This window comes from Nicotiana tomentosiformis, chromosome 4 (genome assembly GCF_000390325.3).
Source record: "Nicotiana tomentosiformis chromosome 4, ASM39032v3, whole genome shotgun sequence".
Taxonomy (NCBI): Eukaryota; Viridiplantae; Streptophyta; class Magnoliopsida; order Solanales; family Solanaceae; genus Nicotiana; species Nicotiana tomentosiformis.
The window spans coordinates 932,198-960,013 of record NC_090815.1 but is presented as its reverse complement, the minus strand read 5'-3'; the positions used below and the strand labels follow the sequence as shown (position 1 = coordinate 960,013).

The following is a 27,816-nucleotide window of genomic DNA, read 5'->3' as shown; positions in this document are numbered from 1 at the left end:
ACCACGGTCGGTGCCTAGTAAGTATCAAGACTAACCTCAGTGGAGTAGTGACGATATACAGTCAAGACACTCACTAGACAAAATAACGTGTGCAGCATAACCATAAAAGGGCAGCCCGATGCACTAAGCTCCCGCTATATGCGGGGTCCGGGGAAGTCAACATGTGCATATAGGAAGTAAAGCAATAAGAATACCGAGAAAACATTGTTTAAAACCAAATAAGGAATACAAAGGACAACCAATAATCACGTTGTCTAACGCAAATTGCATAACGAAATCGCTCTATGATATCTCATATAATGGTCACAAGTCCCGGGTCTTAACCCACCATTATATACTCACGACATCTTGTGCTCACATCTCAAAATCACAACCATACGGATAACTCACGTGCCAAACTCACAATCCGCCCGACAATAGTCACAGGCTCACAGTCACAAGCCGCCCGACATGATCACATGCTCACAATCACAATTCGCCCGGTATAATCACAAGCTCAATAGCAACATGAAACGGATAATACCATAATACATGGACATTATCAATAAATGTCAAGTTTCGTACTCATGAGCTAGTATAAATGGCATGCTACAGTGTATACGTGTGCAAGTGTATTACTGCAGCCCAAATCAAAATGTAATAACAAGGACATCGAATCAGGATTCGAAACAGACTGTCAAATGTGTGAAACACCTAAAAAAAAGATGTTTCAAATTTCTCGAAAGATGTTTGACTCATCACCCAAGGAGTCAATTTCAATGATGAGAGGATGAAGCTGGTTATTTTAGTCATTTTAACAAAAGAATAGCTTATCAACACTTTTTTTACTAAACATATCAACCGCTTATTATCCGTTTTAGCACATCTATCCAAACACGTAACTTGCAAATATCATATCAAGAGGCATGGCATTGTTAGCAATAATAGCAAGTGGTGTACCAACAACGATTTTATTTTAGGTCACCCACTTTAGATTTGATATACCTCTCGAAATAACTTAAATAACCATCACAAATATATCAAAGCAGAGCAATGGTGCTAAATTTATAAGGAAGGCAAAATTAATAATATGGGATGAAGCACTTATGGCTAAGTATTAAATGATTGAATTAATTATCCAAAGTTCTAGAGATATATTGGATATTAATGAACCATTTGGTGAAAAATTAATGGTTTGAGATGTGATTTATGTCAAGTACTACCAGGAGTTCCAAAATCGACAAAAGTAGAGACTGTAAAAGCTAGCTTGTCAAAGTTGTACTTATGACCTCAAATGAAAAAGATTCAACTAACAAGAAATATAATGTAAGAATAGATCTAGTAATTAGTGTCTTCTTGCTTCATGTCAGAAACGAACAATAACATCCAGTAAAAAAATGATTTGGTTCTTGAAATTTGATTATCAATCCCAATGATAATAGTAGTGCATTTAATAAAAGAAATATTTCTATCATTAGACTAAAATGTAATTTGTGCAAATCGCATGATAGAATTAAAAAGACATCTTAGCTAGCAGATATGAATGTGTTGATCAACTAAATAAAAATTTGATTGTAAAATTTTATAGTAAAAACAAAATATTTTTCTGTTTTTACCTAGCAAAAAATGATATCAATAATTACTAGCAAGAAGAATACTTAAATACTTTAATACCAAATGGCCTTCTACCATACATGTTTGTTGTCAAGTTTATTATTTCTTACGTATGTTAGTGTCACCGTTTATATAATAGATTAAGTTAAAATTGATCTTCCATTGTATATAGGTTAATTTTGAAGAAATATGCTCGTCATGCTACTGAAAAATTTAGATACACTGAATAGCTTATGTTATAGCACACATATGGTATATAGAAGTTTTGATAATAACATCATACATGCAAAATTATGATATTGGTCAATTTGCTTCTAAGTATATTCTTATCCCCGAATTCAACTTTCGTCTTCCGAAACTAAGAAATATCCTTTTAAATTTGTATGAAATAATTTTTACTATGTTTATGTTTTGCAAATATAATAAATAAAGCACAAGGATAAACATCCTAAATATTGGACTATATTTACCGCAATATATTTTTTTACACGAACAACTGTATATTGCACTTTCAATAAAGATATCAAGATCGACAACAAGAGTTCTGGTTAAGGAAGAGCAACCAAAGCATTAGGGGGAAACATACACATAAATATTGTCCACAAAGAAGTGTTCGTTAATATACCATCACATTAAACACTTTTAAACTATAATACATAATTATCCAAATAACATGACAAAATTGATAATTTGTATAAGATTTGATGATATCCTTTTATTTTAAATTCATGTATTATGCTAATATAATAATATTTTTCGGCATTTAATTAGACGATTGTTGTATTATTATACATAAGATTTCTCTCATTAATTAATTTTTTTTATTCATTTATATAAATAGATGTTTAAATCATCACGTGCCATTATTAACGTGCAACGCACGTTCATAAATACTAGTTTATATATACACAAGAACTTCATTTTCGTAGCTACCTATATAAATCTGGTGATAAAGCATAAAATTATATGCTTTATAATATTACGGCAAATTATATTTTATGCTCATGTCTTTATAGTTAAAAAGTATAAAAAGTAAATGGGAATTGCGGAAATGGGTTCGCACTTGCACATAATATTTACATTAACCCAAGCAATTTGATTTTAACAGCTAAAATTAAGTGATCACAATTAGTCTACGTATATGTCGATTTTTATTTGGATTTCAAAAATTAAGTGCCTTGTATAAAGTTTTGGGATTTTTCTCCGAACATCAATTATGGGCTTAATCTATCTCCTTAAATCTTGTAGCCCAAGTAAAAATTATATATATATATATATATATATATATATATATATATATATATATATATATATATATATATATATATATATATAGGGTAAAATACAAAATTAGTCAGTCGGCCAAAACTAATTGCATTCGGTAGCTAAAAAGTATATAAAATATATATATTATATATGCATAAACACACACACGCGCACATATATATATATATAATCGGCTATTATATGTAAGAGCGGCTAAAAATATATATTTCTATATATATATATATATGAACTGAGTGGAATTGGGCCAAACTCATCTTGAAAGCTTTCTGATTGAGCTTCTTCTACGGGCTTCATTCAATATCAGTTTTACAACTCGAGCCCAACAATAAGTAAAACCACCAAAAACAATATAGGAGTATGATGTCGTTGTAAGGCTAATTATTTTAAGTGATGTGAAAATGGTATGACAAAAACATTTAAATTAGAGCGATTCATAAATAAAACTACACACAATTATATTTAGGGTATTTTCTTTCACAGAGTTAATAGGGAATAAGGGATGACCCAATCGATAATATTAGGAAGTAAATCAGTAAGTTCGAATCCTTACGCACAACTATCAAAATTCATCCTGACTTGTTCATTTGCCATCACTAATTATAGCCATACAAGATACGAGATTTATAATGGCTATGAAAATTATCTTGAAATCATATGTAGTTCAACCCTAAAAATGACAGGATTTACTTGTTTATTAATCAAGTAACATAATTCTAGATTCAAAAGACTTAAAATCAAAACGTTAAGCGTGGAGAATATGATCTTCCACCACATCTTTACATGTTTAAATTGATAATATTAGTAAGAAATTTACATTATATTCTTCGAGGGTGAAGGCGTTTGTTTATATTTTCTCATTTGGGAATTGGGACAAAACATGATTACTTGGTACCATGTGCGTATTGTCTGGCAAATCAGTGTAGCAACAGTTTAAAAAATTGATGAGAATAAAGTGGAAAATCCATTTATTAAAAATTGGAAAGAAAAATAAATGTCAGCTTCAATTTAATAATTAGTCGGTGCTGAGTGTTGACTTAACTGGAAATTTTAATCAGCAGTGACCTCTCAAACGCGTCAAACTGGAAATACAATAATACCCTTATATAATAAATTAAGGTATAAACGTATATTAATTAACTATGATTTATTAATAACTATGTAAATGGTATATATTCATTGATATATGTAATATGTACTTCGTCATTTGAAAATCTCTGAAAATTGTATAAAATAATACAATTTTCACATTTGAATGCCTTAAATAAAGGAATTTTAAGTTTTTGTACAAGTGGTGCAAACAATCATATCATTTAAAAATAATTACATATAACTTTATGTAAACTAATAGTAAGTAACTTGCTATACTATTTTAAATTATAACGATGGTGTTAACTTAAATCTTTAAAGGAATAGGTTGAGATTGGCTACGAAATAAAAAATACATTCACACTCAAAGGGTGTGGGAATCAAATGGAAAAGGGAACAAAAAATGGAATAAATTCAACAATTTTTGGCAGATAGACCTCCTTGATTGGTTCCATTTGACAGACAGAATTTCATTCATTTAATTATGATTTGACAAAAAATTTACAAAGATTTTACATTTTATACTCCGAAGTAAAAAAATTATTCACACAATCAGGTTCTTATAAAGTCATTACAAGTAAATCTATATTGATAAACATTTATTATAACTTGATAAAAATAATAGCAGACCTGGTATCACAAGTTAAACTATAGACGATATAGAAATATTTGCACTGTTAGTATACATAAAAAATAATACAGTCAGACCCCTCTATAATAGTATCCATATATAACAATCATTCACTATAAAAGTCAAGTTTTTTTCGGAATCGATTTTTATATTATATTATAATATATATCTTCTATAACAACACTTTACTATAATAACCAAAAAACATCGGAACAAATGAACTTGTTATAAAGAAATTTGACTTTATTAATTATTCCACACGAGCCGAGGTCACCCACACAAAAAGATAAGTAAGAATCAATAAGGCCAAGTCAAGAACACCAACTTTGTACAAGTCAAAAAAATCTCAACCACATTCTAATAGAAAAATCAACTATATGATGCCAATAGGCAACTTTTCCAATCTTGACAAGTCAAGGTACAAACAGAACAGCACACAGTATAATCCACATAAAACACATCTCACTTGCATCATCTAGATCTAATTAGCTAGTTAACTTCTAAATTTTAATGTATTGTCCATAGAAAAAACAATCATTTAAATCCAATTACAAACTTTAGAATCTATAGTCTTTTATGTCAGCCACTAATCGAAAAGGATTATTATTCTCAACCTTTTTGACAAATGGATTATTATAATCCAGAAACAAGAATCACAACAATCTCATATATATAAGAAAATTTCTAACTTCAAAACACATAAAAGATAAAAGAACTAGTAAAACAATTTTAAAAAAGAATTTACCTTCTTACCATCCCAAAAGTGAAATTTTGAAAAAGGGTGAATGGAAGTTGAATCAACATTAACACAAACTTTAGACTCCAACAAGAAACCAAACAAGCTAAGATCTATCAGATTTCCAAGACTGTCTTTCTTGAAAAAAACATCCTCAAAAAAGAGCTCAAAATCCAGGTTTTCTTGTCTCTCCATTGATACATCAAGTGATAACTTGAGCCCTGAGCAACTAAGTCCAGTGAAAATGCCAGATTTATCACCAAATTATATGAAGGTCACAACTAGCTATGATGCAAAGAAAGGAAGTACTTCTCAGGTAAAATTAAGTGTCTGCACTTTCTTGATTCTTGCATTTGATCAAACAGTACAAATGACACAAAAGGTATGTTGCTCGTCTTCAAAAATTTTGCCGTACCAGTGTCAAATCCTTCAAAAATATATTACTTTTGGAGGATCTGACACGCACCCATCGGTATTTTGAAGAGTCCGAACAACATAGCATAGAAGTGTTTGACTTAGTCCTAGTAGTCTATCAGTATGAAGAATAAAAATATTTGTTTGATAATGACATAATATTACAATATGAATTTTCTTACTTGTCAAAGTTATGAAAGTTTCATTTCTTGCTTGAATTGATCATTGTTAAAGAAGGCAAAATACCAATTCTCTCTTTTGTGTAACACCCTTTTTCATGTTTCAGAAGGGGATTGGATCAGTAGATGAGATCTCAATTCATTCATCAACTTCAAGATCATTAGCAGCTGAATTATCTGCACAAAATGATGACAAAATCAAGAACAGACCAGCATTAAAAAAGATAATGAAGAATTTTGGAAGTACAAGGTCATTTAGAAGAAGGTCAAGATCAGTAATCAAGAATCCTACTAAATCACTATCTGATTATGCTGCAAGTTCAGTTGAGGTTTCAGAATCATCACCACCACATTATAGGAAAGCAACAAGTTGTTCTGAAGGTAAAGGTTATTCTCATTCAAGTTTACATAATAGCTATGAATCTAGCTTTGATAGTAGTGATCAAAGCCGGAGTCCGAGGAAATATGTGCAAACTTTGTCAAGGACAACTAGTATGAGAAGTGTCAAGATTTTGATAAATAAGGCTAGTCTTAAATCCAAGAGGGGTTCCTCTAAATGCTGTCAAATTCCGGATAAGGCAACGTGTTCTTCGACTCTTAAGGATTCCAAGTTCCAGGAACATGTGGTGTTTCAACCTGGACAAACTGAATCAGATAGGATTTCTAAGTTTAAAGTTTGTTCATATCATCATTGTTCTCTGCATGGAGGACATTATGATGATCCTTCGCCCCCAGTAAAGCGCGTATATAGGAGGAAAAGATTGCTGAAATCACAAAAAAGCATCAGAATGAAAAGTGAGCCAAGAAATGGAGAGAAGTTTTCCGAAATGACTCGATTGATCCCTAGTGTAGATCCTTCTTTTTGTGTAGAAAGCAATACTAAAGAAGACGCTGGATTTTACGAGGCTATTGAATATGCTGATCTTGCTGAGATTGCCTTTGGTGAAACATCATTTCCAGAACAAAGTTACCAGGAGACACTCAACATAATGAGAAAATATTCTACACAAGAGAAAGACACTCATTTTACAGCTTCAACATGCTGCAATTGTATGGCGCGAGAGCAGATTGAATCTGTTTCTGTTACTGATGCTGTAGACTCAAAAGATGATAGTGTTACAGCATCACCTGTTTCTGGTCACCAGGAGAGAAATCTTTCACTTGTCTTAAAGCAAGATGATAGTGTCTCTACATCTGGTAAGGATGAAAATAACAACAGAACGAGATCGGTGTTGGATATTTTTAATGGAGCAAAATGTAACAGTGCAAACACTCGGTCTGAAGATGGACTATTCACTAATAGAACGAGATCGGTGTTGGATATTTTTCATGGAGAAAAATGTAGCAGTGAAATCTCTTCAGTTTCAGCTAGAAATATCCAGCTGGAACTTGGAAATATCCAAGAAAAGGATGGCAAAGCTGATCTGGACGAGGACGTTGATAGCACATCAGGTTCAGCTGTGGATTCTGAATCCAAGAATTGTCTTCCACTTGAAGTTGCTGAACCAAAGAAGAAGCATATGAGCATGTGGAGTATGATTCGTAGGCATATGATTCCGGATGGATCTGCAGAATCTGAGAACAAATCGTCTAGTGGAGTTAACGAAGAAAGTTCTGACTCATGTTTGGATTTTGTTGAAAGAGAATTGATACCTGCAAATGAGGATGCAGAAAATCAAGAAGTTGAATTGCGGAAGCTTTTCGCCATCAAGCTGGTACGAGAAGCAATCGAAAGAATACTCCTTCCAGAAGTTCAATCTGATGACCAATCAGTTACAAGCGAGTCCGGTGCAGATCAAGAATCCTTGGAAATGAATCTCAATGAAGGTATGAAATTAGTACTACAACTTATATTTGTCTTTCATTTGTTTAATGAGAGTTTTAGCATGAGTAGATGTAAGTTTTATCTGTTCTCACTATAGGAATTATCCTGAACAATTGATGTAAGTTTTTTCAATGCAACAGTGTCGTCTACCAAAGAAAACTTCAAAGAGTCAAAAAGTCTGAACACAGAAGACATTGTTGGCTCAAAGAAGGAGACAACACGAAAAGAAGTCAAAAACAAAACCGAGAAGAGAGCACCAAAACACTGGAGCAATCTTAAGAAGTGGATACTTCTCCAACGATTCGTTAAGGAATTGGAAAAGGTGAGAAAGATCAATCCAAGGAAGCCGCAGCATTTGCAGTTGAATCCTGATCCTGAGGCAGAAAAGGTTAATCTAAAACCTCAAACAGCGGATGAGAGGAAAAGAGGAGAAGAATGGATGCTTGATTATGCACTTCAGAAGGCGATAAGTCAACTTGCTCCGACTCAGCAAAGAAAAGTGGAATTGCTTATAAAAGCATTTGAAACTGTAGTTCCACCCCAAGGAGACAATAGCCAGGTTGCATTTCCTAAGCTCCGAGCCAGCAGTGAAGAACATTTGCAGATCACAAATAAGGAGAATGAATTTGTTTCTAGAGCAGGCGATACGGGGATTAAGGCAGAGAAAGTTATTTCAGGCATAGACAGTAAGTGTGAAGAAAAAGACTGCTCTAAGTACAAAGATGACGATATTCAACCGTCTATACCAAGGCAGAAGTTGGACGAAGTGACAAGCGCTTCGAAAGATGAGGTTTTGGTGGAAGCAAAAGCTCAGAAAGAAGATCAGGAAGATAGTTCAAATGATTTTAATAAAGAAACATCCTCTGTTGTCTCAGCAAAAGAATGTGAGAAAGCACCTAAAGCTGTTCGGGGATTTTCTCTCCTATTAGCAATGTCCGATCCAAAGAAAGATGATGCAGCATCCCAAAAGCAGGTGGATAAGCGGAACTACATCAGCATGTGGCACATGATATCACAACATGTGCTATCAGACGTTGCGTCAAAAGTTGGAAATGAACTACTTGATGGAACTGATGATGAGGTGGAGGACAGCAATACACCAACTGGAACGAGAACCTGTAATTCTCGCCAGGATTTCACCGACACAAAGGATGAGCCAGACACAAGCAGAGAAGATCATAATCCAAGCCACAATGGGAGAAATTTTTGCAGAGATGATGCTGTCAAACTCATACGAGAGGCAGTTAACGAGATCCTTACAACGCCAATTCAAGATGATTCATCTGATACACAGTCGGTCACCAGTGACATAACCATGGACCAGGAGTTCTCAGAAATGGAAGGTGAAGCAAAGAACAGCTCAAATTCTACAGAGGAGAGCTTGACAAATCATGACATGAGTGAAGATGGAAAAATGTTTGATCAAGAAACAAAGGGTCCGGAAGCTAATACTATCATCACAGAAGAAGAGAGAGCACTTCCTTTAGCCAAGAACAAACCTGAGCCACAAAAGTCAAAAAACTGGAGCAAGCTGAAGAAGTTGATCCTCCTCAAGAGATCAATCAAGGCACTGGAAAAAGCTAGGAAATTTAATCCACGAGCACCTCAGCTTCTGCCTCCTACACCTGATCAAGAACCTGAAACAGTGGATTTAAGGCACCAAATGACAGATGAGAGGAAAAAAGCAGAAAAATGGATGCTTGATTATGCAATGCAGCATATAGTCACCACACTAACTCCAGCCAGGAAAAAAAGAGTGGCGATGCTTGTGGAAGCATTCGAAGCAGTTGTTCCACTCCCAGAAATATGAATCCAACAAATTTTTTGACTACTTTCCTATAGGAATTATGAAGGTAAGCATACTTTCCTGTATTCTTTGTAATTCACTGATTGTGAAATAACAAAAAGGGAACTCAAAGGTAACCTATATAATTAACAGATGTCTAGGCTAAATAGGACTATAGAAACCAATTTATGCAGTTCTGAATGTTTTTACTACCAGTGAGGCTACAAAGAAGAATTAGCCAGTCAGTAAAAGTTGAAAACGAGAGTAAAAGGGATGTCCGGTGCACTAAGCTCCCGCTATGTGCGGGGTCCGTGGAAGGGCCGGGCCACAAGGGTCTATTGTATGTAGCCTTACCCTGTATTTCTGCAAGATGTTGTTTCCACGGCTCGAACCTGTGACCCCGTGGCAACAACTTTACCAGTTACGCCAAGGTTCCCCTTCAATGAGAGTGATGAATGATAAATTCTGACAATGTTTACTGATTTTATTCACTATAAGAGAATTCTAATCTGTGGTCACTAATATGCAGGTTATAACTTGAGAAGTTGTGCATTTGTATTGGAAGAGATTGTTTCAGCACATAAGTGATCAATACAACAAGCTTTCATTGATTTATTAGGCAGCAATTGCTAGATAGAAGTTTGATGTGAGGGTGCATATGAAGTTTTGTATAAAAGTAGATAGGAACAATTATACTTTGTGCTACAGAGTGTATTCTATATTTGTTTTTTTTGGCAAGTAAAACATTTTTTATTTACCAAATAGAGTTATGTACCGATAACAAAAAAACTGATAGTTGGACAGCAAGCCCCAACTCCAGCTATCACTCTACACTACAATCGCCTCAACTACTCTCATATTGACAATCCTAGCTATAATGGATAGAAATTTAGCTGCTCCAGCCATTTTGCAATCCCCTGCTTCATTGCTCCTCTATGATGCACCTCTTGAACTATCTTTTTGATGATGGCTTCCTTTCCTTGTTGTTTGTTGGTGAATACTTCTTGATTTCTTTCATTCCACATATAGTAAACTGCTGCAGATAACAACATTCTATATACTGCAGCTCCAGGGCTCTTTCCACTTGCATTCTGAACATCCCACATTAGTTCCTCATCCCAGCACATAGGGTCTTCTCTGTTAATACCCTGTCATTGTAATAGGTGTTTCCATATCTGTGCAGAAATCTCGCATTTAAAGAACACATGCTCGATACTTTCATCTTCAAGGTTGCATTGAGGGCTGGTTTTGTCTACTATCACTCCCCATCTCATTAATCTATCTCTTGTGAATAATCTTCTGTGTGCTGCCTTCCTTAAGATGAAGATCCATTTGAGTAGGCCTTGGTTATTGCACACCAATTTCCTCCATGTTACCTTTGGAAATTCCCCTCTTAAACTGTTGTAAAGTTCCTTTGTGGAGGCCCTCTCCATATTTTATATATCATGCACCCCATAACCTGCCTCAATATAGTATCTCTTGGCTTTTAATATCTTCTGTACCACCCATGATGCTTGTTGGGGAACATCTTCAATCAAATTTCTGTTTGTCCCATAGTACACATGAATCCACTTTACTCATCGCTTGTCTTTCTTCTGACAAAGATTCCACAACAGTTTGCACATTGCAGCTTTATTACACACAGAGATATCAAGTATATTTAGGCCACCAGCAGATCTAGGCATACAAATTTTATCCCATGCCAATAAAGCTTTTTTGGATAGTTCAATACCTCCGGTCCATAAGAATCTTTTACAGTTAGCTTCAATAAGTTTTATCACCTTCTCAGGTAGCACAAAAATCTGGGACCAATATACTTGAATGGAAAACAGGACAGACTTAATCAATTGGGCTCTACCTGCATAAGAGAGGAATCTATTAGTCCATGACTTGATCCTTTCTATCATTTTATCCAGCAGGGGTTGACATTGCATCACTGAGACCCTTTTTGAACTCAAAGGGACACCCAAATATCTTATGGGAAGTTCCCCTTTAGAGAATCCCAGAATAGCCAATATTTCATGTTGTTCTACCCTCCAAAAAATACTGAGCTTTTGCTTAATTTTGCTATTAGTCCAGAAGTTATTGAAAAGCTTTGAAAACATCAAGAGCATTTTCACAAAAGTAATATCTCCCCTAGAAAACAAAAGTAAGTCATCTGCAAATCTCAGCTGAATCAGTTTTAACTTAGCACATTTCGGATGAAAGTTGAAATTAGACTGTTGTGCTAATGTCTTTAGCTGCCTGCTGAGATATTCCATTACCAATACAAACAAATATGGGGATAAAGGGTCTGAGAATGGTCATGTATGTATTAATGGTCAGTTACATAGAATCAAAAAGATATTTTCCCTCTCTTTCTAGACTTCTTCTCCAATTGGAAATAAGCTCTCTGTCTCCACGAGGTCGGGTTAAGATATGCGTATACACTATCTTTTTCAGACCCTGTAAAGGCAGATCTAAGATTTCTAGAACATGGTGCACCACTAAAAAAGGAAAAAAAAAATATTAAGTGAGAATTCATCCCAATCATTTTGTTAAATAATTCAATATTCAACAAAGTGCACCATTCAGCCATTTTAGACTATGATTCACGTGTCCCATAATCTAGCTTATAAATCCGCCTCTACCGACCCAACTACGTGAGGTATGTTGTTTTTGTTGTTGTTGTTTCTAAACCTTTTCCACTTCTCTCTCTACTCTCAGGATATTAATCCCAAGATAGAATAGTTGAGAGATCTTAAACAATAATATTTTTCAATTAAAAAGAGAACATGAAAAATCAATTGTTATAGGAGTACGTACATATTATGACCATTCTGTTGCGCAAAAAGAAGTAAAGTATATTCTATGCAGATAATATATATTATATTCTTGATTCCCAAGTACTTCTAGGTTCGATAAAAGTCATTTTTCTCTGATGGATATTTAATTTCAGCCAAAAAAACTGGGTAAATATCACTTTTAGCTCACAGTCAAAAACTATTTATATCCGATAGTCACAAAAGTGTAAAAAAATTGTAATATCTTTTGTATATAAATACAGAATTTTATATATATATATATATATATATATATATATATATATATATATATATATATATATATATATATAAAGTGTAATAAAAATATATATTTTTACGCCTATTATTTGGTTATATAGTGTAATTTTTCTTTTCCCAAAAATTTTCTAGAAAACACGTTGGGAGACATAAATTGAATAGGAAACTACTTGGAGAACAAGGCAGTCAAGGTTATGCACTTTCCTTCTCCTACTTCAATTTGGAATACTTCCCTCTCTCTATAAATACACAACAAAAAGGCAAGAAAGGAAAATATCAACACACACAAAACGCAAACACAATATCACTAAGAAAGTTTAGAGCAAAACAAAACACAATGGCAGGGCTTCAATATTATTTCTTCCCTACTGATTTCTACTATCCAAGGCCACCAAAAATCAACGGAAACAACAACAAAAATATTTCTACTGATGATGTTGCTGCGGCGGCGCCAGCTTCTGTGTGTGGCGGCGTTCTTGAAACGCCAGCGGCCACCGGCGCCACCTTGGACCGCCGTGACATGTTGTTCCAAGACAAGATTCTTAAAGTTTCAACTCCATTGTCAATGAAGTTTGTTAGATACCATCCCGTGTTGGTTTCCAAGAATGAAGGAGCTTGGAGGAGGACAGCACATTACTAAAGAGCTAACTTTACAATTTTTTTATTTTTTCATTTACTAATGTATTTTTGGTATTATTAATTCTTGTATAACTTGCTTGAAATTTGAATCAAGATTTGATTCATGTTGTTACTTTTGATGATTTAAATTGAATATATAATCCCTTTTACTGATATATTATAGTTCTTGCATTTAACTTAGTTGTACACGATTTGTGGTGCGTGATATTTTGGCTTAATGTTTTACTTTTATTAGGTCTTGTTTAGGGTAATTTGTTACAACATTCATTTACACGTACTCTAGCTAGGTTTTGTAACTGCAATATTTGTGGGTTAAATTTTTATTGTTCCCTTGCACCTTTCCCTTTGCCCTTCCCTAATTTCCATGATATATGGAAATAAGTTATCCCAAAATTAATTATTTCGGAATAACTAATCTCGGGATCAGTTATACCGCGATTTTATCCCAATCAAACGTAGAATAATTAATTTATCTCAAATTTAATCCCAAGATTAATTATCCCTTATCCCTCGTACCAAACGTGCCCAATGTATTAGTTTTTTTTCAAGAAAAAATAGCAATCTCACTAAACTATTATTTAATTATCTCTTTATAGAAGATTTGGTCTAATCTGTTGCCACATGAATGAATTGAAACAAACGAAGTACCTTTTAATGGCTTTTGAGATTGGTACACTCTTTAGTCTATGCCATGATTTTGGTTCAAATTAAATATTTATGCAAGAACTAATTAGTATACTACGTTTAAATTACCAATGAGAAGCTTCTAATGTGCACACTTTCTTGAACCAGACAAATACATATTCTCGAAGCCCATAAGGCAATTGATTCCTTGTATTCCAGAAGGTCTTTGCTAGATAACGTAAAACTCAAGTCATATGTCATTTTTTCCCTTCTTATTTCTCTGCATGCCTAATTTAAATTTACAATAGCTCGCGAAATATGTATAAATATTTAAGTTTTAAATCCCAATAATTAAAACGTGTTATGAAAATAATGACAAGTAGAGAGTCCATAAACTTCAAATCTTATCTTCGACTCTGATTGCAACAATACATAAAACAATTTATGAAGTAGGTTTAATTTATGGATGGATAGAATTTATGAAAATCTTACTTTTGGTATAGATGAAGTAGGTTAAATTATTTAATCATGTTACTTCTTTTCCCTTTATCAAATTCCTTTGCTACAGATGAAGTAGGTATATTTAAATACAACGAATAGCTGACATTATAATAAAAGGCGTGAAATAGAATATGATAACCTCTTGAAATTTTTTGCTGTAGTACGTTTATAATATGGCCAATATTGGCAACTTAATAATAAACTCTTGATTAATACAACATCGGCTTAGAAAGTTCTTTTGGGGGTAAATTTTTATTTTTAATAAAATACTTATTGATATACTTTCATCAAAGAACAGAAGTATATTCTGAGGATATATTCTAACATGCTTCGATCCCCAAGTTTACTTCAAGTTCACGATAGTTGATTTAATTTGCACTTTGGGACACCGACGCATACAATATCTCTCTCTCTATATATATATATATACTAGTCTCTATGTTCTTGCGATGCACGATGCAAGAAATATCTTGTGCCAAACATTAAAAAATGTATATCAAAAGTAATAAATTTTCACGTTCATATATATTCTAAAACTATTTGTTACTAAATATGTGTGAATTTCATAATCAATTAAAACAAAAAAAGAAGAATATATAAAAGTCATTCAATATTTAATCTTCCCTCTGTTTCCATATAATAAGAAAAATACCACAAACGTGGTCAAATATGTAATGCAATACTATGGTGGATTGTAAAAAAAAAAAAAAAATAAAAAAAAAAAATTGTATAAGTTTAAAACCGGGCTCACCCGATTTTACTATTTGACCAAGACCGGGAGATTGTATCGAAGGATGGTCTCGTAACGGAACAGACTAAATCACGAGGATAAGGTACCGAGTTCGGAATTAAGGTACCTGTCGAGATCGAGGCTAATAGTGATCGAAACCAAATGAGACAGACATCGAGCAAGATCGAAGATAGCACAATAACGGAATGGCGAGATATTCGTGACTGATCGAGGATCATGGCGTAAATCTCGGCGTAAATCTCGGAACGGATCAAATCAGAAACAGTTAATTAGCTAATCATGGGATTTTCTTCTGTAATTAGAATTATACCATGAGTGAAATTTCTCTACTATTTAAAAGGGGGTTCTAATCATTTGTAAGACACATGGTTCACAGATATCAAAGCAATATAATTCTCTTTCTCGTTTATACTATTGTTCATCAGATTGTTATACTTTAATTGTTCTTGCATCAACCAGTTCGAGGGTATCCAAACTCGAGGGCTGAGTTCTATTCTAACACTGGTTTGCTTTACTTTATAGTTCATCATATTTATCAATCTTCATATTTATCAATTGGTATTAAGTGAAATCATGTATCCTTAGAACCACATTATAAGTTTAATTGTTATCCAATTTTAAGGATAAACAGTTTGGCGCCCACCGTGGGGCCAAGGATAATAGTGATTGCTTAATACTTATTCCGATAACACACACTGCTTTACACTTGTTCTCGTAAGAATTTTTGTTTTCAGGATAAACATGTCAAACTCACAAGCAGCGCCTACACATGGTGACAACGGCCTCGGATTTCATGGGAAAAACGACAATATAGCCGCCCCAGGGATCAAGGTGCCTCAAGCTGACCTCGATGGAGCATCAATTGCAAATCTCATCGATGTCAGTTCATATGTCACCCTAAATACAAATTTGGGTGATGATCCCGAAGGTAGAGTACGCAGGGAAGTTTGATCAGGTGGTGGAGTTAGCCTCCAATTGATATTCGAAATGTTACAGGTTCAACAAGCCGCTATAGCACAACTACAAAATCAGCACTGAACACCGAGTAGGATCGAACCAGAAGTCGTTCACACGACCGAGCCTGTGCCGGAAAGATCAAACGCCAACGAATCATGGACTAACCCCGCCATTATGAAAATGCTCGAGGAGCTCACTAAACGGATTGAATCGGGAGAAAAGAAAATCGAAGCAAATGACAAGAAAATAGAGACATACAACTCCCGGGTTGACCAAATACCGGGGGTACTGCCGATTTTAAAGGATATGGATTCGAAGAAATTCGTATAGAAACCTTTTCCCCCAAGCGCGGCACCGAAACCCATTCCGAAGAAATTCCGAATGCCAGAAATTCCTAAATGCAATGGGACCACCGACCCTAATGAGCATGTCACTTCTTATACATGCGCAATAAAAGGGAATGACTTGGAAGACGATGAGATTGAATCTATTCTACTGAAGAAATTTGGAGAAACCTTGTCGAAAGGAGCAATGATATAGTACCACAATTTGCTGCCTAATTCCATCGATTCCTTCGCCATACTTGCAGACTCCTTCGTAAAGGCACATGCCGGAGCGATAAAGGTTGTGACTAGGAAGTCAGACCTCTTCAAGGTAAAACAAAAAGACAACGAAATGTTGAGGGAATTTGTATATCGGTTCCAGATGGAAGGCATAGAACTACCACCGGTCACAGACAATTGGGTTGTTTAAGCTTTTACTGAAGGTTTGAACGAACAAAGTTCGGTGGCATCACGACAGCTAAAGCAGAATTTGATTGAATATCCGGCGGTAACTTGGGATGATATACATAATCGGTACCAATCAAATATTAGGGTCGAGGATGATCAATTGGGGACCCCTTCCAGTTCCGTTTATCCAAACAGGTCCGTCGGCAGAACTCAAAGGGATATCAACAGAGAACCTCGGTCGAACAGAGATCGGTATCGACCATACAATGCAAATCGTAGAAACAGCGGCCCAGGATGCAATCTCATCCGAAATGATCGAAGGAATGATTGAGGATAGAGCTCTCGAGGGCTCATGAGCAAAAGTGGCTTCGATAAACATGCCGATCCCACAGAAGCACCACGATTATCAGAATATAACTTCAGCATTGACGCATCAGGTATTGTGTCAGCCATTGGAAGAATCAAAGATACTAGATGGCCGAGACCTCTACAAACCGATCCATCCCAAAGAAACCCCAATCAAATATGCAAATACCATGGCACGCATGGTCATAAAACTGAAGAGTGCAGACAACTAAGGGAGGAGGTGGCCTGTCTATTCAACGAGGGTCACCTTCGAAAATTCTTGAGCGACCGAGCTAAAAACCATTTCAGAGACAAGGATGCAAACAGAAAAAACGAGCAGGAAGAACCACATCACGTGATTCACATGATCGTTGGTGGGGTCGATATTCCACAATGGCCTGTGTTCAAACGCACTAAAGTATCAATCACCAGGGAAAAACGAACTCGAAACTATGTGCGAGAAGGCACTTTATCATTCAATGATGAGGAAGCAAAAGGGATCTCACAACCCCATAATGATGGTTTGTTAATCTCTATCCTTATGAATAAAATTCAGATTAAACTTGTTTTAATTGATCCAGGAAGCTCGGTCAATTTTATTCAATCGAGGGTCATGGAGCAGCTCGGCCTATAAGATCAGATCCTACCCGCAGCTCGGATTCTCAATGGCTTCAACATGTCGAGTGAAACAACTAAAGGTGAAATCATCCTACTAGTAAATATAGCCGGAACTATTCAAGAAACAAAGTTTATGTGATCGAGGGCGATATGAGATACAACGCACTGCTCGGAAGACAAAGGGATCGGAGTCCAAAGGAGAACTGGAAGCTAAATAGCAATCACAATCACCAGCCTCGACTCAGTCGGAGAAGCAGGAAACGGACGAGGGCGATGAATACTGGACCCCTCGATCCTTAATAATCCCCGAGGGTTCCGATGCCACCAAATCGACAGTCGAAGAGCTGGAGCAAGTCATACTGATCGAGCATCTACCCGATCGAAAGGTATACCTGGGTAGGGGTTAACCCTTGAGCTCAGGGAAAAACTCATTAAATTTCTTATCAATAATATAGATTATTTTTCTTGGTCCCACCTAGATATGACAGGGACCCCGCCGGAGATCGCTACATATCGACTGAGCTTGGACCCGAAGTTCTGCACGGTAAAACAAAAGAGAAGGCCTCAATCCGTGGTATAACATGCACTCATCAAGGACGGGGTAGCCAAACTTCTCAAAATAGAATCCATTCGTGAAGTAAAATATCCCAAATTGTTAGCAAACGTAGTCGTAGTCCCTAAAAAGGGAAATAAACTTAGAATGTGCGTAGACTATAAAGATTTAAACAAAGCATGTCCTAAAGACTCTTTTCCTCTGTCGAATATCGATCGCATGATTGATGCCGCAACCGTCCACGAGATCCTTAGTTTTCTCGATGCCTACTCCTGGTATAATCAAATACAAATAAACCCGTAGGATCAGTAAAAGACTTCGTTCATCACTAAGTACGACACCTATTATTATAATGTAATGCCATTTGGACTAAACAATGCTGGTGCCACTTATCAACGCTTAGTAAATCAAATGTTCGAAGAACAAATGGGTAAATCAATGGAGGTTTATATTGACGATATGCTAGTTAAGTCCCTACGAACAGAGGACCATTTGACACATTTACAGGAGACCTTCGATATACTGAGAAAATACAACATGAAACTCAACCCAGAGAAATGTGCATTCGGGGTCGGCTCGGGCAAGTTCCTCGGCTTTATGGTATCAAATCGGGGGATCGATAAGATAAAGGCAATCGAATACATCGCAGTCATGGACAATGTTAAGGTCATACAAAGATTAACAGGGTGCATAGCCGCCCTAGGCCGATTCATCTCGAGGTCTTCAGATAGAAGTCACAGGTTCTTCTCACTTCTCAAAAAGAAGAACAATTTTGCATGGACCCTGGAATGTCAACAAGCATTGGAAGAATTAAAGCGGTACCTCTCGAGCCCCCCACTACTTCATACTCCGAAAGCGGACGAGTAACTCTACTTGTACTTAGCAGTCTCGGAGATCGCGGTAAGTGGGGTCCTAGTTCGAGATGAGCAAGGTACGCAATTTCATATTTACTATGTTAGTCAAACTTTAGGTGAGGCCGAGACCCGGTACCCATACTTAGAAAAATTAGCGCTTGCCCTAATAAGCGCCTCTAGGAAATTAAAACCATATTTTGAGTGTCACCCGATCTGTGTGGTGACTATTTATTCCCTTTGCAATATTTTGCATAAGCCCGAACTTTCGGGCCGATTGGCAAAATGGACCATCGAGATCAGTGGTACGATATCGAGTATCGACCCCGAACGGCCATCAAGTCTCAAATCTTAGCGGACTTCGTGACCGACTTTATACTAGCCCTCGTACCCGAGGTCGAAAAGGAACTATTATTAACGTCGGGTACATCATCGGGGGTATGGACCCTCTTCACAGACGGCGCTTCGAACGTGAAGGGGTCCAGGCTAGGCATCGTTTTGAAGCCGCCCACGGGTAATACAATTAGACAAGCTATCCAAACTTCCAAGTTAACTAACAATGAGGCCGAGTATGAGTCCATGATTGCAGGTCTCGAGCTAGCTAAAGGTTTGGGAGCATAGGTCATCGAGGCCAAGTGTGACTCTCTGCTTGTGGTAAACCAAGTCAACAGAACCTTCGAGGTTCGAGAAGATCGAATGCAGAGGTACTTGGACAAATTACAGGTGGCTTTACATCGGTTTAAAGAATGGACCCTACAACATGTGCCTCGAGAACAAAACAGCGAGGTCGATGCCCTTGCAAATCTGGGGTCATCAGTCAAAGACGACGAGATTAGCTCGGGGACTGTCGTACAACTTTCAAGGTCAGTAATCGAAGAAGGCCACGCTGAAATCAACTCCAGAAGTCTGACCTGGGATTGGAGGAACAAATATATCGAGTACCTAAAGAACGGGAAGCTTCCATCGGATCCTAAGGATTCAAGGACTCTACATACGAAGGTCGCACGATTCACATTGCTGAAGATGGAACACTATATAGAAGGATGTTCTATGGACCACTGGCAATATGTTTGGGACCAGGAGATACCGACTACGTCCTACAAGAAATCCACGAGGGCACATGCGGAAATCATTTTGGTGCGGAATCATTGGTTCACAAAGTCATCAGAGCAGGATACCATTGGGCCGATATGAAAAATAACACAAAAGAGTTTGTTCAAAAGTGCGACAGATGTCAAAGGTATGCGCCGATGATTCACCAACCCGTAGAGCAACTCCACTTAGTCTTATCCCCGTGGCCATTCACGAAATGGGGAATAGGTATCGTCGGCCCTCTACCATCGGCCCCAGGTAAAGCTAAATTTATTTTGTTTATGACTGACTATTTCTCTAAGTGGGTTGAAGCACAGACTTTTGAGAAAATTAGAGAGAAAAAAGTCATAGACTTCATCTGGGACCACATTATATGCTGATTCGGGATGCCTGCCGAGATCGTATGCGACAATGGAAAGCAATTCGTCGGCAGCAAAGTGACAAAGTTTCTCGAAGATCATAAAATAAAAAGGATCCTGTCAATGCCATATCATCCTAGTGGGAACGGACAGGCCGAATCGACAAACAAGACCATCATTCAAAATCTAAAGAAAAGATTGAACGAAGCTAAGGGAAAATAGAGAGAAATATTGCTCGAAGTCCTTTGGGCATATCGAACAACGCCAAAATCCAGTACGGGAGCAACACCATTCTCTTTAGTATATGGCATTGAAGCTCTGATCCCGTTTGAAGTTGGGGAACCCAGCGCCATAGTTTGATATACAACAGAAGAGTCAAATTATGAGGGTATGAATACAAGCCTTGAATTGCTAGATGAAAAACGGGAAGCCGCCCTCGTTCGAATGGCCGCACAGAAACAGCAGATCGAAAGGTACTACAATCGAAGAGCCAATCTTTGACACTTTAAAATCGGGGACTTGGTTCTGATGAAGGTCACCCTCAATACTTGAGACCCAAACGAAGAAAAACTTGGCTCGAACTAGGAGGGACCGTACCAGGTTCTCGATATCATCAGAAAGGGATCCTACAAGCTTGGCACGATGAACGGCAAACAATTACCAAACAATTGGAACATATCACTCCTCAAACGATATTACTGCTAGGGTACGACCTTCTCCACTTTCGTTTATATTTTATACTAACCATTTGCAGGTGTTTAATCGAAGACATCAAAGGATTCTTCAAACGTAAAGTCCTTAGGTCTAAAAGCACGCGTTGCACTCTTTTTTCCTTTGACCGGTTTTTATCCCAAATGGGTTTTTCCGGCGAGGTTTTTAACGAGGCAACCATTGTTCGTGCTAACTTAGAGCAATTAAACAGTATCTGAGGCTCCTTTACAATCAACCTCGAATACTGGAGGGCATCACCCTTGGATAGTTACAAGGAAAATACTTCGTGCCAACATGGTCTCGATTGGTAAATTTTGTAAGGGTCAAACGGTTGAACGAACCATGACCATGTAGATTACTCGAGCCCTAATGGAAAACATGTATGCATGTTAGCCCTAGATATTTCATGCCTTAGAGAAATTGTTTACTTTACAATGTCGTGCTTGTGATTTATTGTGGAAACTAGCTTAAGGGCCGGTCACAACTGAAGTTCAAACAATTTACACTATACTCGAGGACTGCCGTCCAAAAAATCGACATGATCGAATTACTAAACCTCAAAATCGTAAGACCTTAAAAAGGCAATCCTTGATTTTATAAGCCATGGCCACCCCACTCTAGGACTGATACTTCGAACAAGTTCGAAGTTTAATAGGGGAACAAGCCCAAAAGGTGAATCCCAAGCTAAAGGCTACGGCCAAATTAACACGGTTCGGAGACGTCCGATTTCCGTTATAAAATAGGCCTTCGATATTTTCAAAAATCGGTTAAAAAGGCTACCCTCGGCTGAATTACTAAGGGTCTCGATAATGTCAATCCTCGAAAACCCTAATGGGTACAAATTCATTCGAACTATCGAACAAATTATTTATCTTATACTAAGGCATTACGAAACAAAGGGTCTCGATAATATCGACCCTCGAAAACCCTAATGGGTACGAAATCGTTCGAACTCTGGAGCAAATCCCTTATCTCATGCTAAGGTACAACAGATTTTGTATGATTAAATAATAAACTTTTCAAGCCGAAAAGGGGGGAAGCCATTCTTTTTCTATGGCCGTATCGTCCTAATTCAAGAGCCTAAATATAACGACCCGACTTGTCGTTTTAAGAATTAATGCCTCATTCAGCGACTTAAGGTCTCGAGAAACTTTGTAATAAGTATTATGACCCGCGGGTGTGGTCGAGTTTGATTTTTTGGAAGATTCAGAATTAATTAAAAGAAACAATCCTTAATTAGAAGCTTAAATGGAAAGAGTTGACCGGAGAGTTGACTTTTAAACAAACAACTCCGGAATAGAATTTTGATGATGTCAACAGCTCTGTATGGTAATTTTGGACTTAGGAGCATGTCCGAAAAATTATTTGGAGGTCCGTAGTGGAATTAGGCTTGAAATGCCGAAAGTTGAATTTTTGGGAAGTTTGATCGGGGGGTTGACTTTTTGATATCGAGGTCAAAATCCGATTCTGGAAATTGGAATAGGCCCGTTATGTCATTTATAACTTGTGTGAAAAAATTGAAGTCATTCCGAATTGATTTGATGTGTTTCGCCACAAGATATAGAATTTGAAAGTTTAAAGTTCATAGATTTGGATTTGAGGTGCGATTCGTGATTTTGATGTTGTTTTATGTGATTTGAGGCCTCGAGCAGGTTCGTGTTATGTATTGTGACTGGTTGGTATGATTGGACAGGGTCCCGGGGGCCTCGAGTTTGATTCGGGGTGGTTCCGGACCAAGTTTGGGTGTTTTTATGGTGCTGGTTGCTGGTTCTGGTGTTGTTCTTCGCGTTCGTGAGGAGCCTCTCGCGTTCGCGAAGAAGAATTTTGCTGCTGGGACTTTGTTCTTCGCGTTCGCGAAGAAGGAAATCTCTGTTGCAATAGTCTGACTTTGGAGGCTCATATCTCGCAATCTATAAGAAATTTGGAGATGATCCAAAAATAAAAGTTGTAGCCCTTTGTGTCTAGTTTTCAGAAAGTAAAACCATTTGTCATTTGGATTATATTGGTGAGTTCGCAATCATCACTTATACTTCTTTTATTTTTATCTATTTTCTTAAAAGGCATCTCGATGCATAAAGTATTCCCCATTCATATATGGTTCAGGAAAAAGCCGCACCTAAGAGGTATGATATAGATATCTTATCCTAATCCAAGCATTAATAACTGCTTTCACAGTTCGAACCTGTGACTCTTAGGTCACACGAAGACAACTTGCGCAAATATAGTGGTGTTCGCATCAACTATTTCACTTAGTACCTGTTATCTCTCACTAAAAAATTTACCAGACACCTTGTTACTCCCCAAGGCTTTGGCTTGTGGGAATAACTTGTATTTTTTGTCTCCACTATAAATGGAATCATAATTTCAACCTTTATACCAATTTTATTGACCACTAGGTCATACTCTTGGGTGCACGTGCACACACTTGTCTCAATTTACTAGGCACTATTTCCTTTTTTTCTTTTGTCCTAAAAGATTGACATCTTTATAACTTTAGAATCTCCAAACATTTATATTTTTATATCAAGATTGACACCTTTATGTATATATGTTATTTCTGACTTATTAAGCATATTTAACATCTGTCTCTTTTATTTCTTGAATTTCACGTCTAGTCAAAAGGTACTAAACCAATTGTGGTAGACGACTATCACTAAATGATTGAGCAAATAAAATGAGTAGAAAATTTCAAAGACATCCCTCCAAATTTTCCATTATTATTAACGATAACATTATGTATTTGCAGATAACACTATACACAATTGGTACGTTGGCAAAGACAGTAATCGAAAACATGCGATCACTCATTGGAAGAATAGCTCCACCAGAATTTCTGGCGAAATTGACATATCTTATATGGAATCATCACAAAGAAATCAAGCACATTGATACTGTGAGAGCATACACATTTGGTGCAAATTACTTTGTGGAAGTTGATATAGTTTTGCCAGAGGACATGCTTCTAAGCCAAGCACATAATATTGGTGAAACATTGCAAGAAAATTTAGAGCAGCTTCCTGATGTTGAGAGAGCTTTTGTGCATGTTGATTTCGAGTTCACTCATTGACCAGAGCACAAGACTATGGTCTAATGACATAAATAAACTAGGTAATTAATAATTAAAAATTTGTTTGAGCTTGAACTTTGTTGTTTGGGCACTGTTTCCTTGCACCTGGAGTAGTAACTTACCAAAAAAAACAAATTTCTTTAATGTGGAGAACCCAACCATGTTGAAACTTGTTGAATTTGCATTCTCAAAATTTATGTAACCTAATGTTTATTTTTAACTCAAGATGCCTAATGAGTCATGAACGACAAGTATATACCTACGTATTTATAATCACACTTTATATGTAACGACCCGACTTGTCATTTTAAGAATTAACGCCCCGTTCAGTGACTTAAGGTCTCGAGTAGTTTCATAATATGTATTATGACCCGCGGGTGTGATCGAGTTTGAATAACCGGAGATTCGAAATTAAATTAAAAGAACAATCCTTTTGAGCAAAGAGTTGACCGGAGAGTCGACTTTTGAGCAAACGACTCCGGAATAAAATTTTGATGATGTAAATAGCTCTGTACGGTTATTATAGACTTAGAAGCGTGTCCGAAAAATTATTTGGAGGTCTGTAGTGGAATTAAGTTTGAAATGGCGAAAGATGAATTTTTGAGACGTTTGACCGGGGGATTGACTTTTTGATATCGGGGTCAGAATCCGATTCTGAAAATTAGAATATCTTCGTTATGTCAATTATCACTTGTGTGCGAAATTTAAAATCATTTCGGATTGATTTGATATGTTTCATTACAAGATATAGAATTTGAAAGTTCAAAGTTCATAGATTTTGATTTGAAGTGCGATTCGTCGTTTTGATGTTGTTTGATATAATTTGAAGCCTCAACTAAGTTCGTATTGTATTTTGGGACATGTTGGTATAATTGGTTAAGGTTCCGAGGGCCTCGGGTGGATTTCGGAAGGTAAACGGAATGGATTTCGAACAAAGAGGGTTGCTGGAAATTTCTTTTGCAGAGTTGTTCGCCAGAAATATCTGGTGCGTGGAGCCAACTTTGGAAACTTATATCTCACAATATATAAGGAATCAGAAATTTTATAAAACGTCAAAGTTGTATCCTTTTAATTCTAGTTTTCAGAAAGTTAAACCATTCATTATTTGGACATTTGTACATAAAGTTATGATGGATTGAATGAAGGCTAGTAGAGCAGTTTTGCCTGAAATTTCTGATGCATGGAGCCGACTTTGGAAGCTTATATCTCAATCAAAAAATTATCAAAACATGAAAGTTGTAGTCTTTTGATTTTAGTTTCTAGAAAGTTAAACCATTCATCATTTGGACATTTGTATATAAAATTATGATCAATTGAATAAAGGTTGGTGCAAGCAAGTTCTGGTGTGGACTTTTAGTGACGAAAAATGGACTTTTAGTGATGGATGGGCAGAAACTTAAGGACCAAAAATGGTCATTTCCTTCATTTCATTTTGAATTTTTGGAGCACGGTTCTTGGGCGATTTTTGGGTAATTTTCACGGGAAAATATTGGGGTAAGTGTTCCTTGTCCTATATTGATTATATTTCATGATTTCATACTCATTTACATCATGAATCCGTGAATTTATGGAAGAAAAATCAAGATTTTTGCAAAATATTCCAAAAATAAAAATTTAAGATTTGGAGGTCGAGTTTTTATCGGAATTTGATAAAATCGGTATGGTTGAACTCATATCGGAATGGATATTCGGATTTCATGAAAATTATGTTGGGTTTCGAGAGGCGGACCCCGCGTTGACTTTTGTTGACTTTTTAGAATAAATTTTCAAGTTGACGTTTTATTATCCAGAATTATTTCCGATGAATTTTAATGAAGTTATACAATTAATTTGGATAGATTTGAGCTGTCCGGAGGTCAATTCAAGCAAGAAGACTATTTTGGAATATCGGCCTAACTTCAAAAAGGTAAGTGTCTTGCTTAACCTCGAGTGGGGGAATTACCCCTTAGGCATCGAGTCTTATATGCCATTTGTGAAATGTGAAAAGCCGTGTACGCGAGGTGACGAGTACGTACTCGGGCTTATATGTGCAAAATTTATTGAGTTAAAGTCTGGGGCATATTGTGTAGTAAATTGAATAATTATTGGTATATATTTAATCATCTAATTGCCATGCTTCAAATCACAATTATTGAACTTGTTTTTATGTGACAATTCGATGTAATTATTACTTGTATAGTTATGTGATTTCCGTGAGTTTGATGGTTTGATATTTCTTGGAATTTGATTTCATTATAAATTTTTCCTATGCAAATAATTAATTAAGCAAGCTTAAGAAGAAGTATTAATATAATTATCTAAATTTAGATTAATGAAGGTGTGCCCTATGTTGATTATTTTTTTTATCTCTGTTGATTATTTTTGAGGTTTTATATACATTGTGTGGAGCCTTGGGCTATTTGTTGTGAAATTAATTGATTTTGTTATATCCTTGGAATTAGTGGTGGCCGTTGTGCAAATTGTGATATGAATTAATTTTTGTTACGTTGCCGTAATAATATTCTGTGTAAATTGTTGTGTTAATTGAGTTATCATTTTAAGGATATAAGGGTGGCATCTCACTGTTGATATTATGTGGGCATAATGGAGGCATTTCACTGTTGTTATGTGTGTTGGGGTATTGTTTGGGCGGAGCGATAAGGGTGGCTATAGGAGGGATAAGGGCGGAAGGATAAGGGAGGCTATTATAGGAGTGATAAGGGTGGCTATAGGAGAGATAAGGGTGGCTATTGTCAGAGATGATATGTGATGATGTAGGGTTGTTGCGTTGAAAATTTTTATGTGATGTTGTGATTTTCATTGTGTTTATTTTTATATCTTGTGCAATTGGTCTTGTTGTTGGTAAATTGGTAATAGTCTGATTTATGTTGAAATTGGGGTCTGTGGCCATTGCCAGGCAGATTATGATATGAAATGTAGGCACGAGGTGTCGTGAGTAAATAATGATGATATTGACACGTGCATTTTCCGTGCAGTTGTGATATGAAATGGGGGCACGGGATGCTGGGGAAATATGATGATTAAATTATGGGCACGAGGTGTCGTGGAAATATGAAAAAATGGCCTGAGGCCCGTGTTTACGAAAAATATGAAAATGGGATGAGACCCGTATTTTTATGATTATGAAAGGAGGTGTCACATGGTGACTTATTAATTGAAAGAACTATATTCAAAATATTTGTTTGGAAGGAATTTTATTTAGAAAGTATTATATGAAAGATAATTATTTGAGAAAATTATATTTGAATAGATTTATTGAAAGAATTATATTTGAAAGATAATTATTTGAGAAAATTATATTTAAAAGAGAGTTATTTGGAAGAATTATATATGAAAAATATTTATTTGAAGGACTTGATTTAATTGGGTGTAAATGTATTTTATTAATGGTGTTCTTGTTATCTTGCTATGCATATCA

At 36.2% G+C, this 27,816-nt stretch overlaps 1 protein-coding gene and 1 long non-coding RNA gene across 2 annotated transcripts; both read left to right on the top strand.

The window, feature by feature from the left end:
• The first annotated feature begins 107 nt into the window (after positions 1 to 107).
• On the top strand, positions 108 to 10,117 carry LOC138908838 (uncharacterized). The gene is made up of 2 exons (XR_011415239.1): positions 108 to 155; positions 9,856 to 10,117. It is a non-coding gene; the product is annotated as an uncharacterized lncRNA (long non-coding RNA).
• Positions 5,300 to 10,301, top strand: LOC104087022 (uncharacterized). The gene is made up of 4 exons (XM_009591411.4): positions 5,300 to 5,649; positions 6,034 to 7,753; positions 7,892 to 9,604; positions 10,067 to 10,301. Exons 1-3 carry the CDS (start codon positions 5,383 to 5,385, stop codon positions 9,559 to 9,561), a joined length of 3,657 nt encoding a protein of 1,218 aa, XP_009589706.1. The 5' UTR covers positions 5,300 to 5,382; the 3' UTR covers positions 9,562 to 9,604; positions 10,067 to 10,301.
• The last annotated feature ends 17,515 nt before the right edge of the window (positions 10,302 to 27,816 follow it).

Bases quoted from the DNA above. Each gene is read 5' to 3' on its own strand.
- LOC104087022 (XM_009591411.4), top strand. From the start codon at position 5,383: ATGGAAGTTGAATCAACATTAACACAAACTTTAGACTCCAACAAGAAA. The intron at 5,650-6,033 runs GTAAAATTAAGT...TTCATGTTTCAG, and splicing joins AGAAAGGAAGTACTTCTCAG to AAGGGGATTGGATCAGTAGA. The intron at 7,754-7,891 runs GTATGAAATTAG...TCAATGCAACAG, and splicing joins GGAAATGAATCTCAATGAAG to TGTCGTCTACCAAAGAAAAC.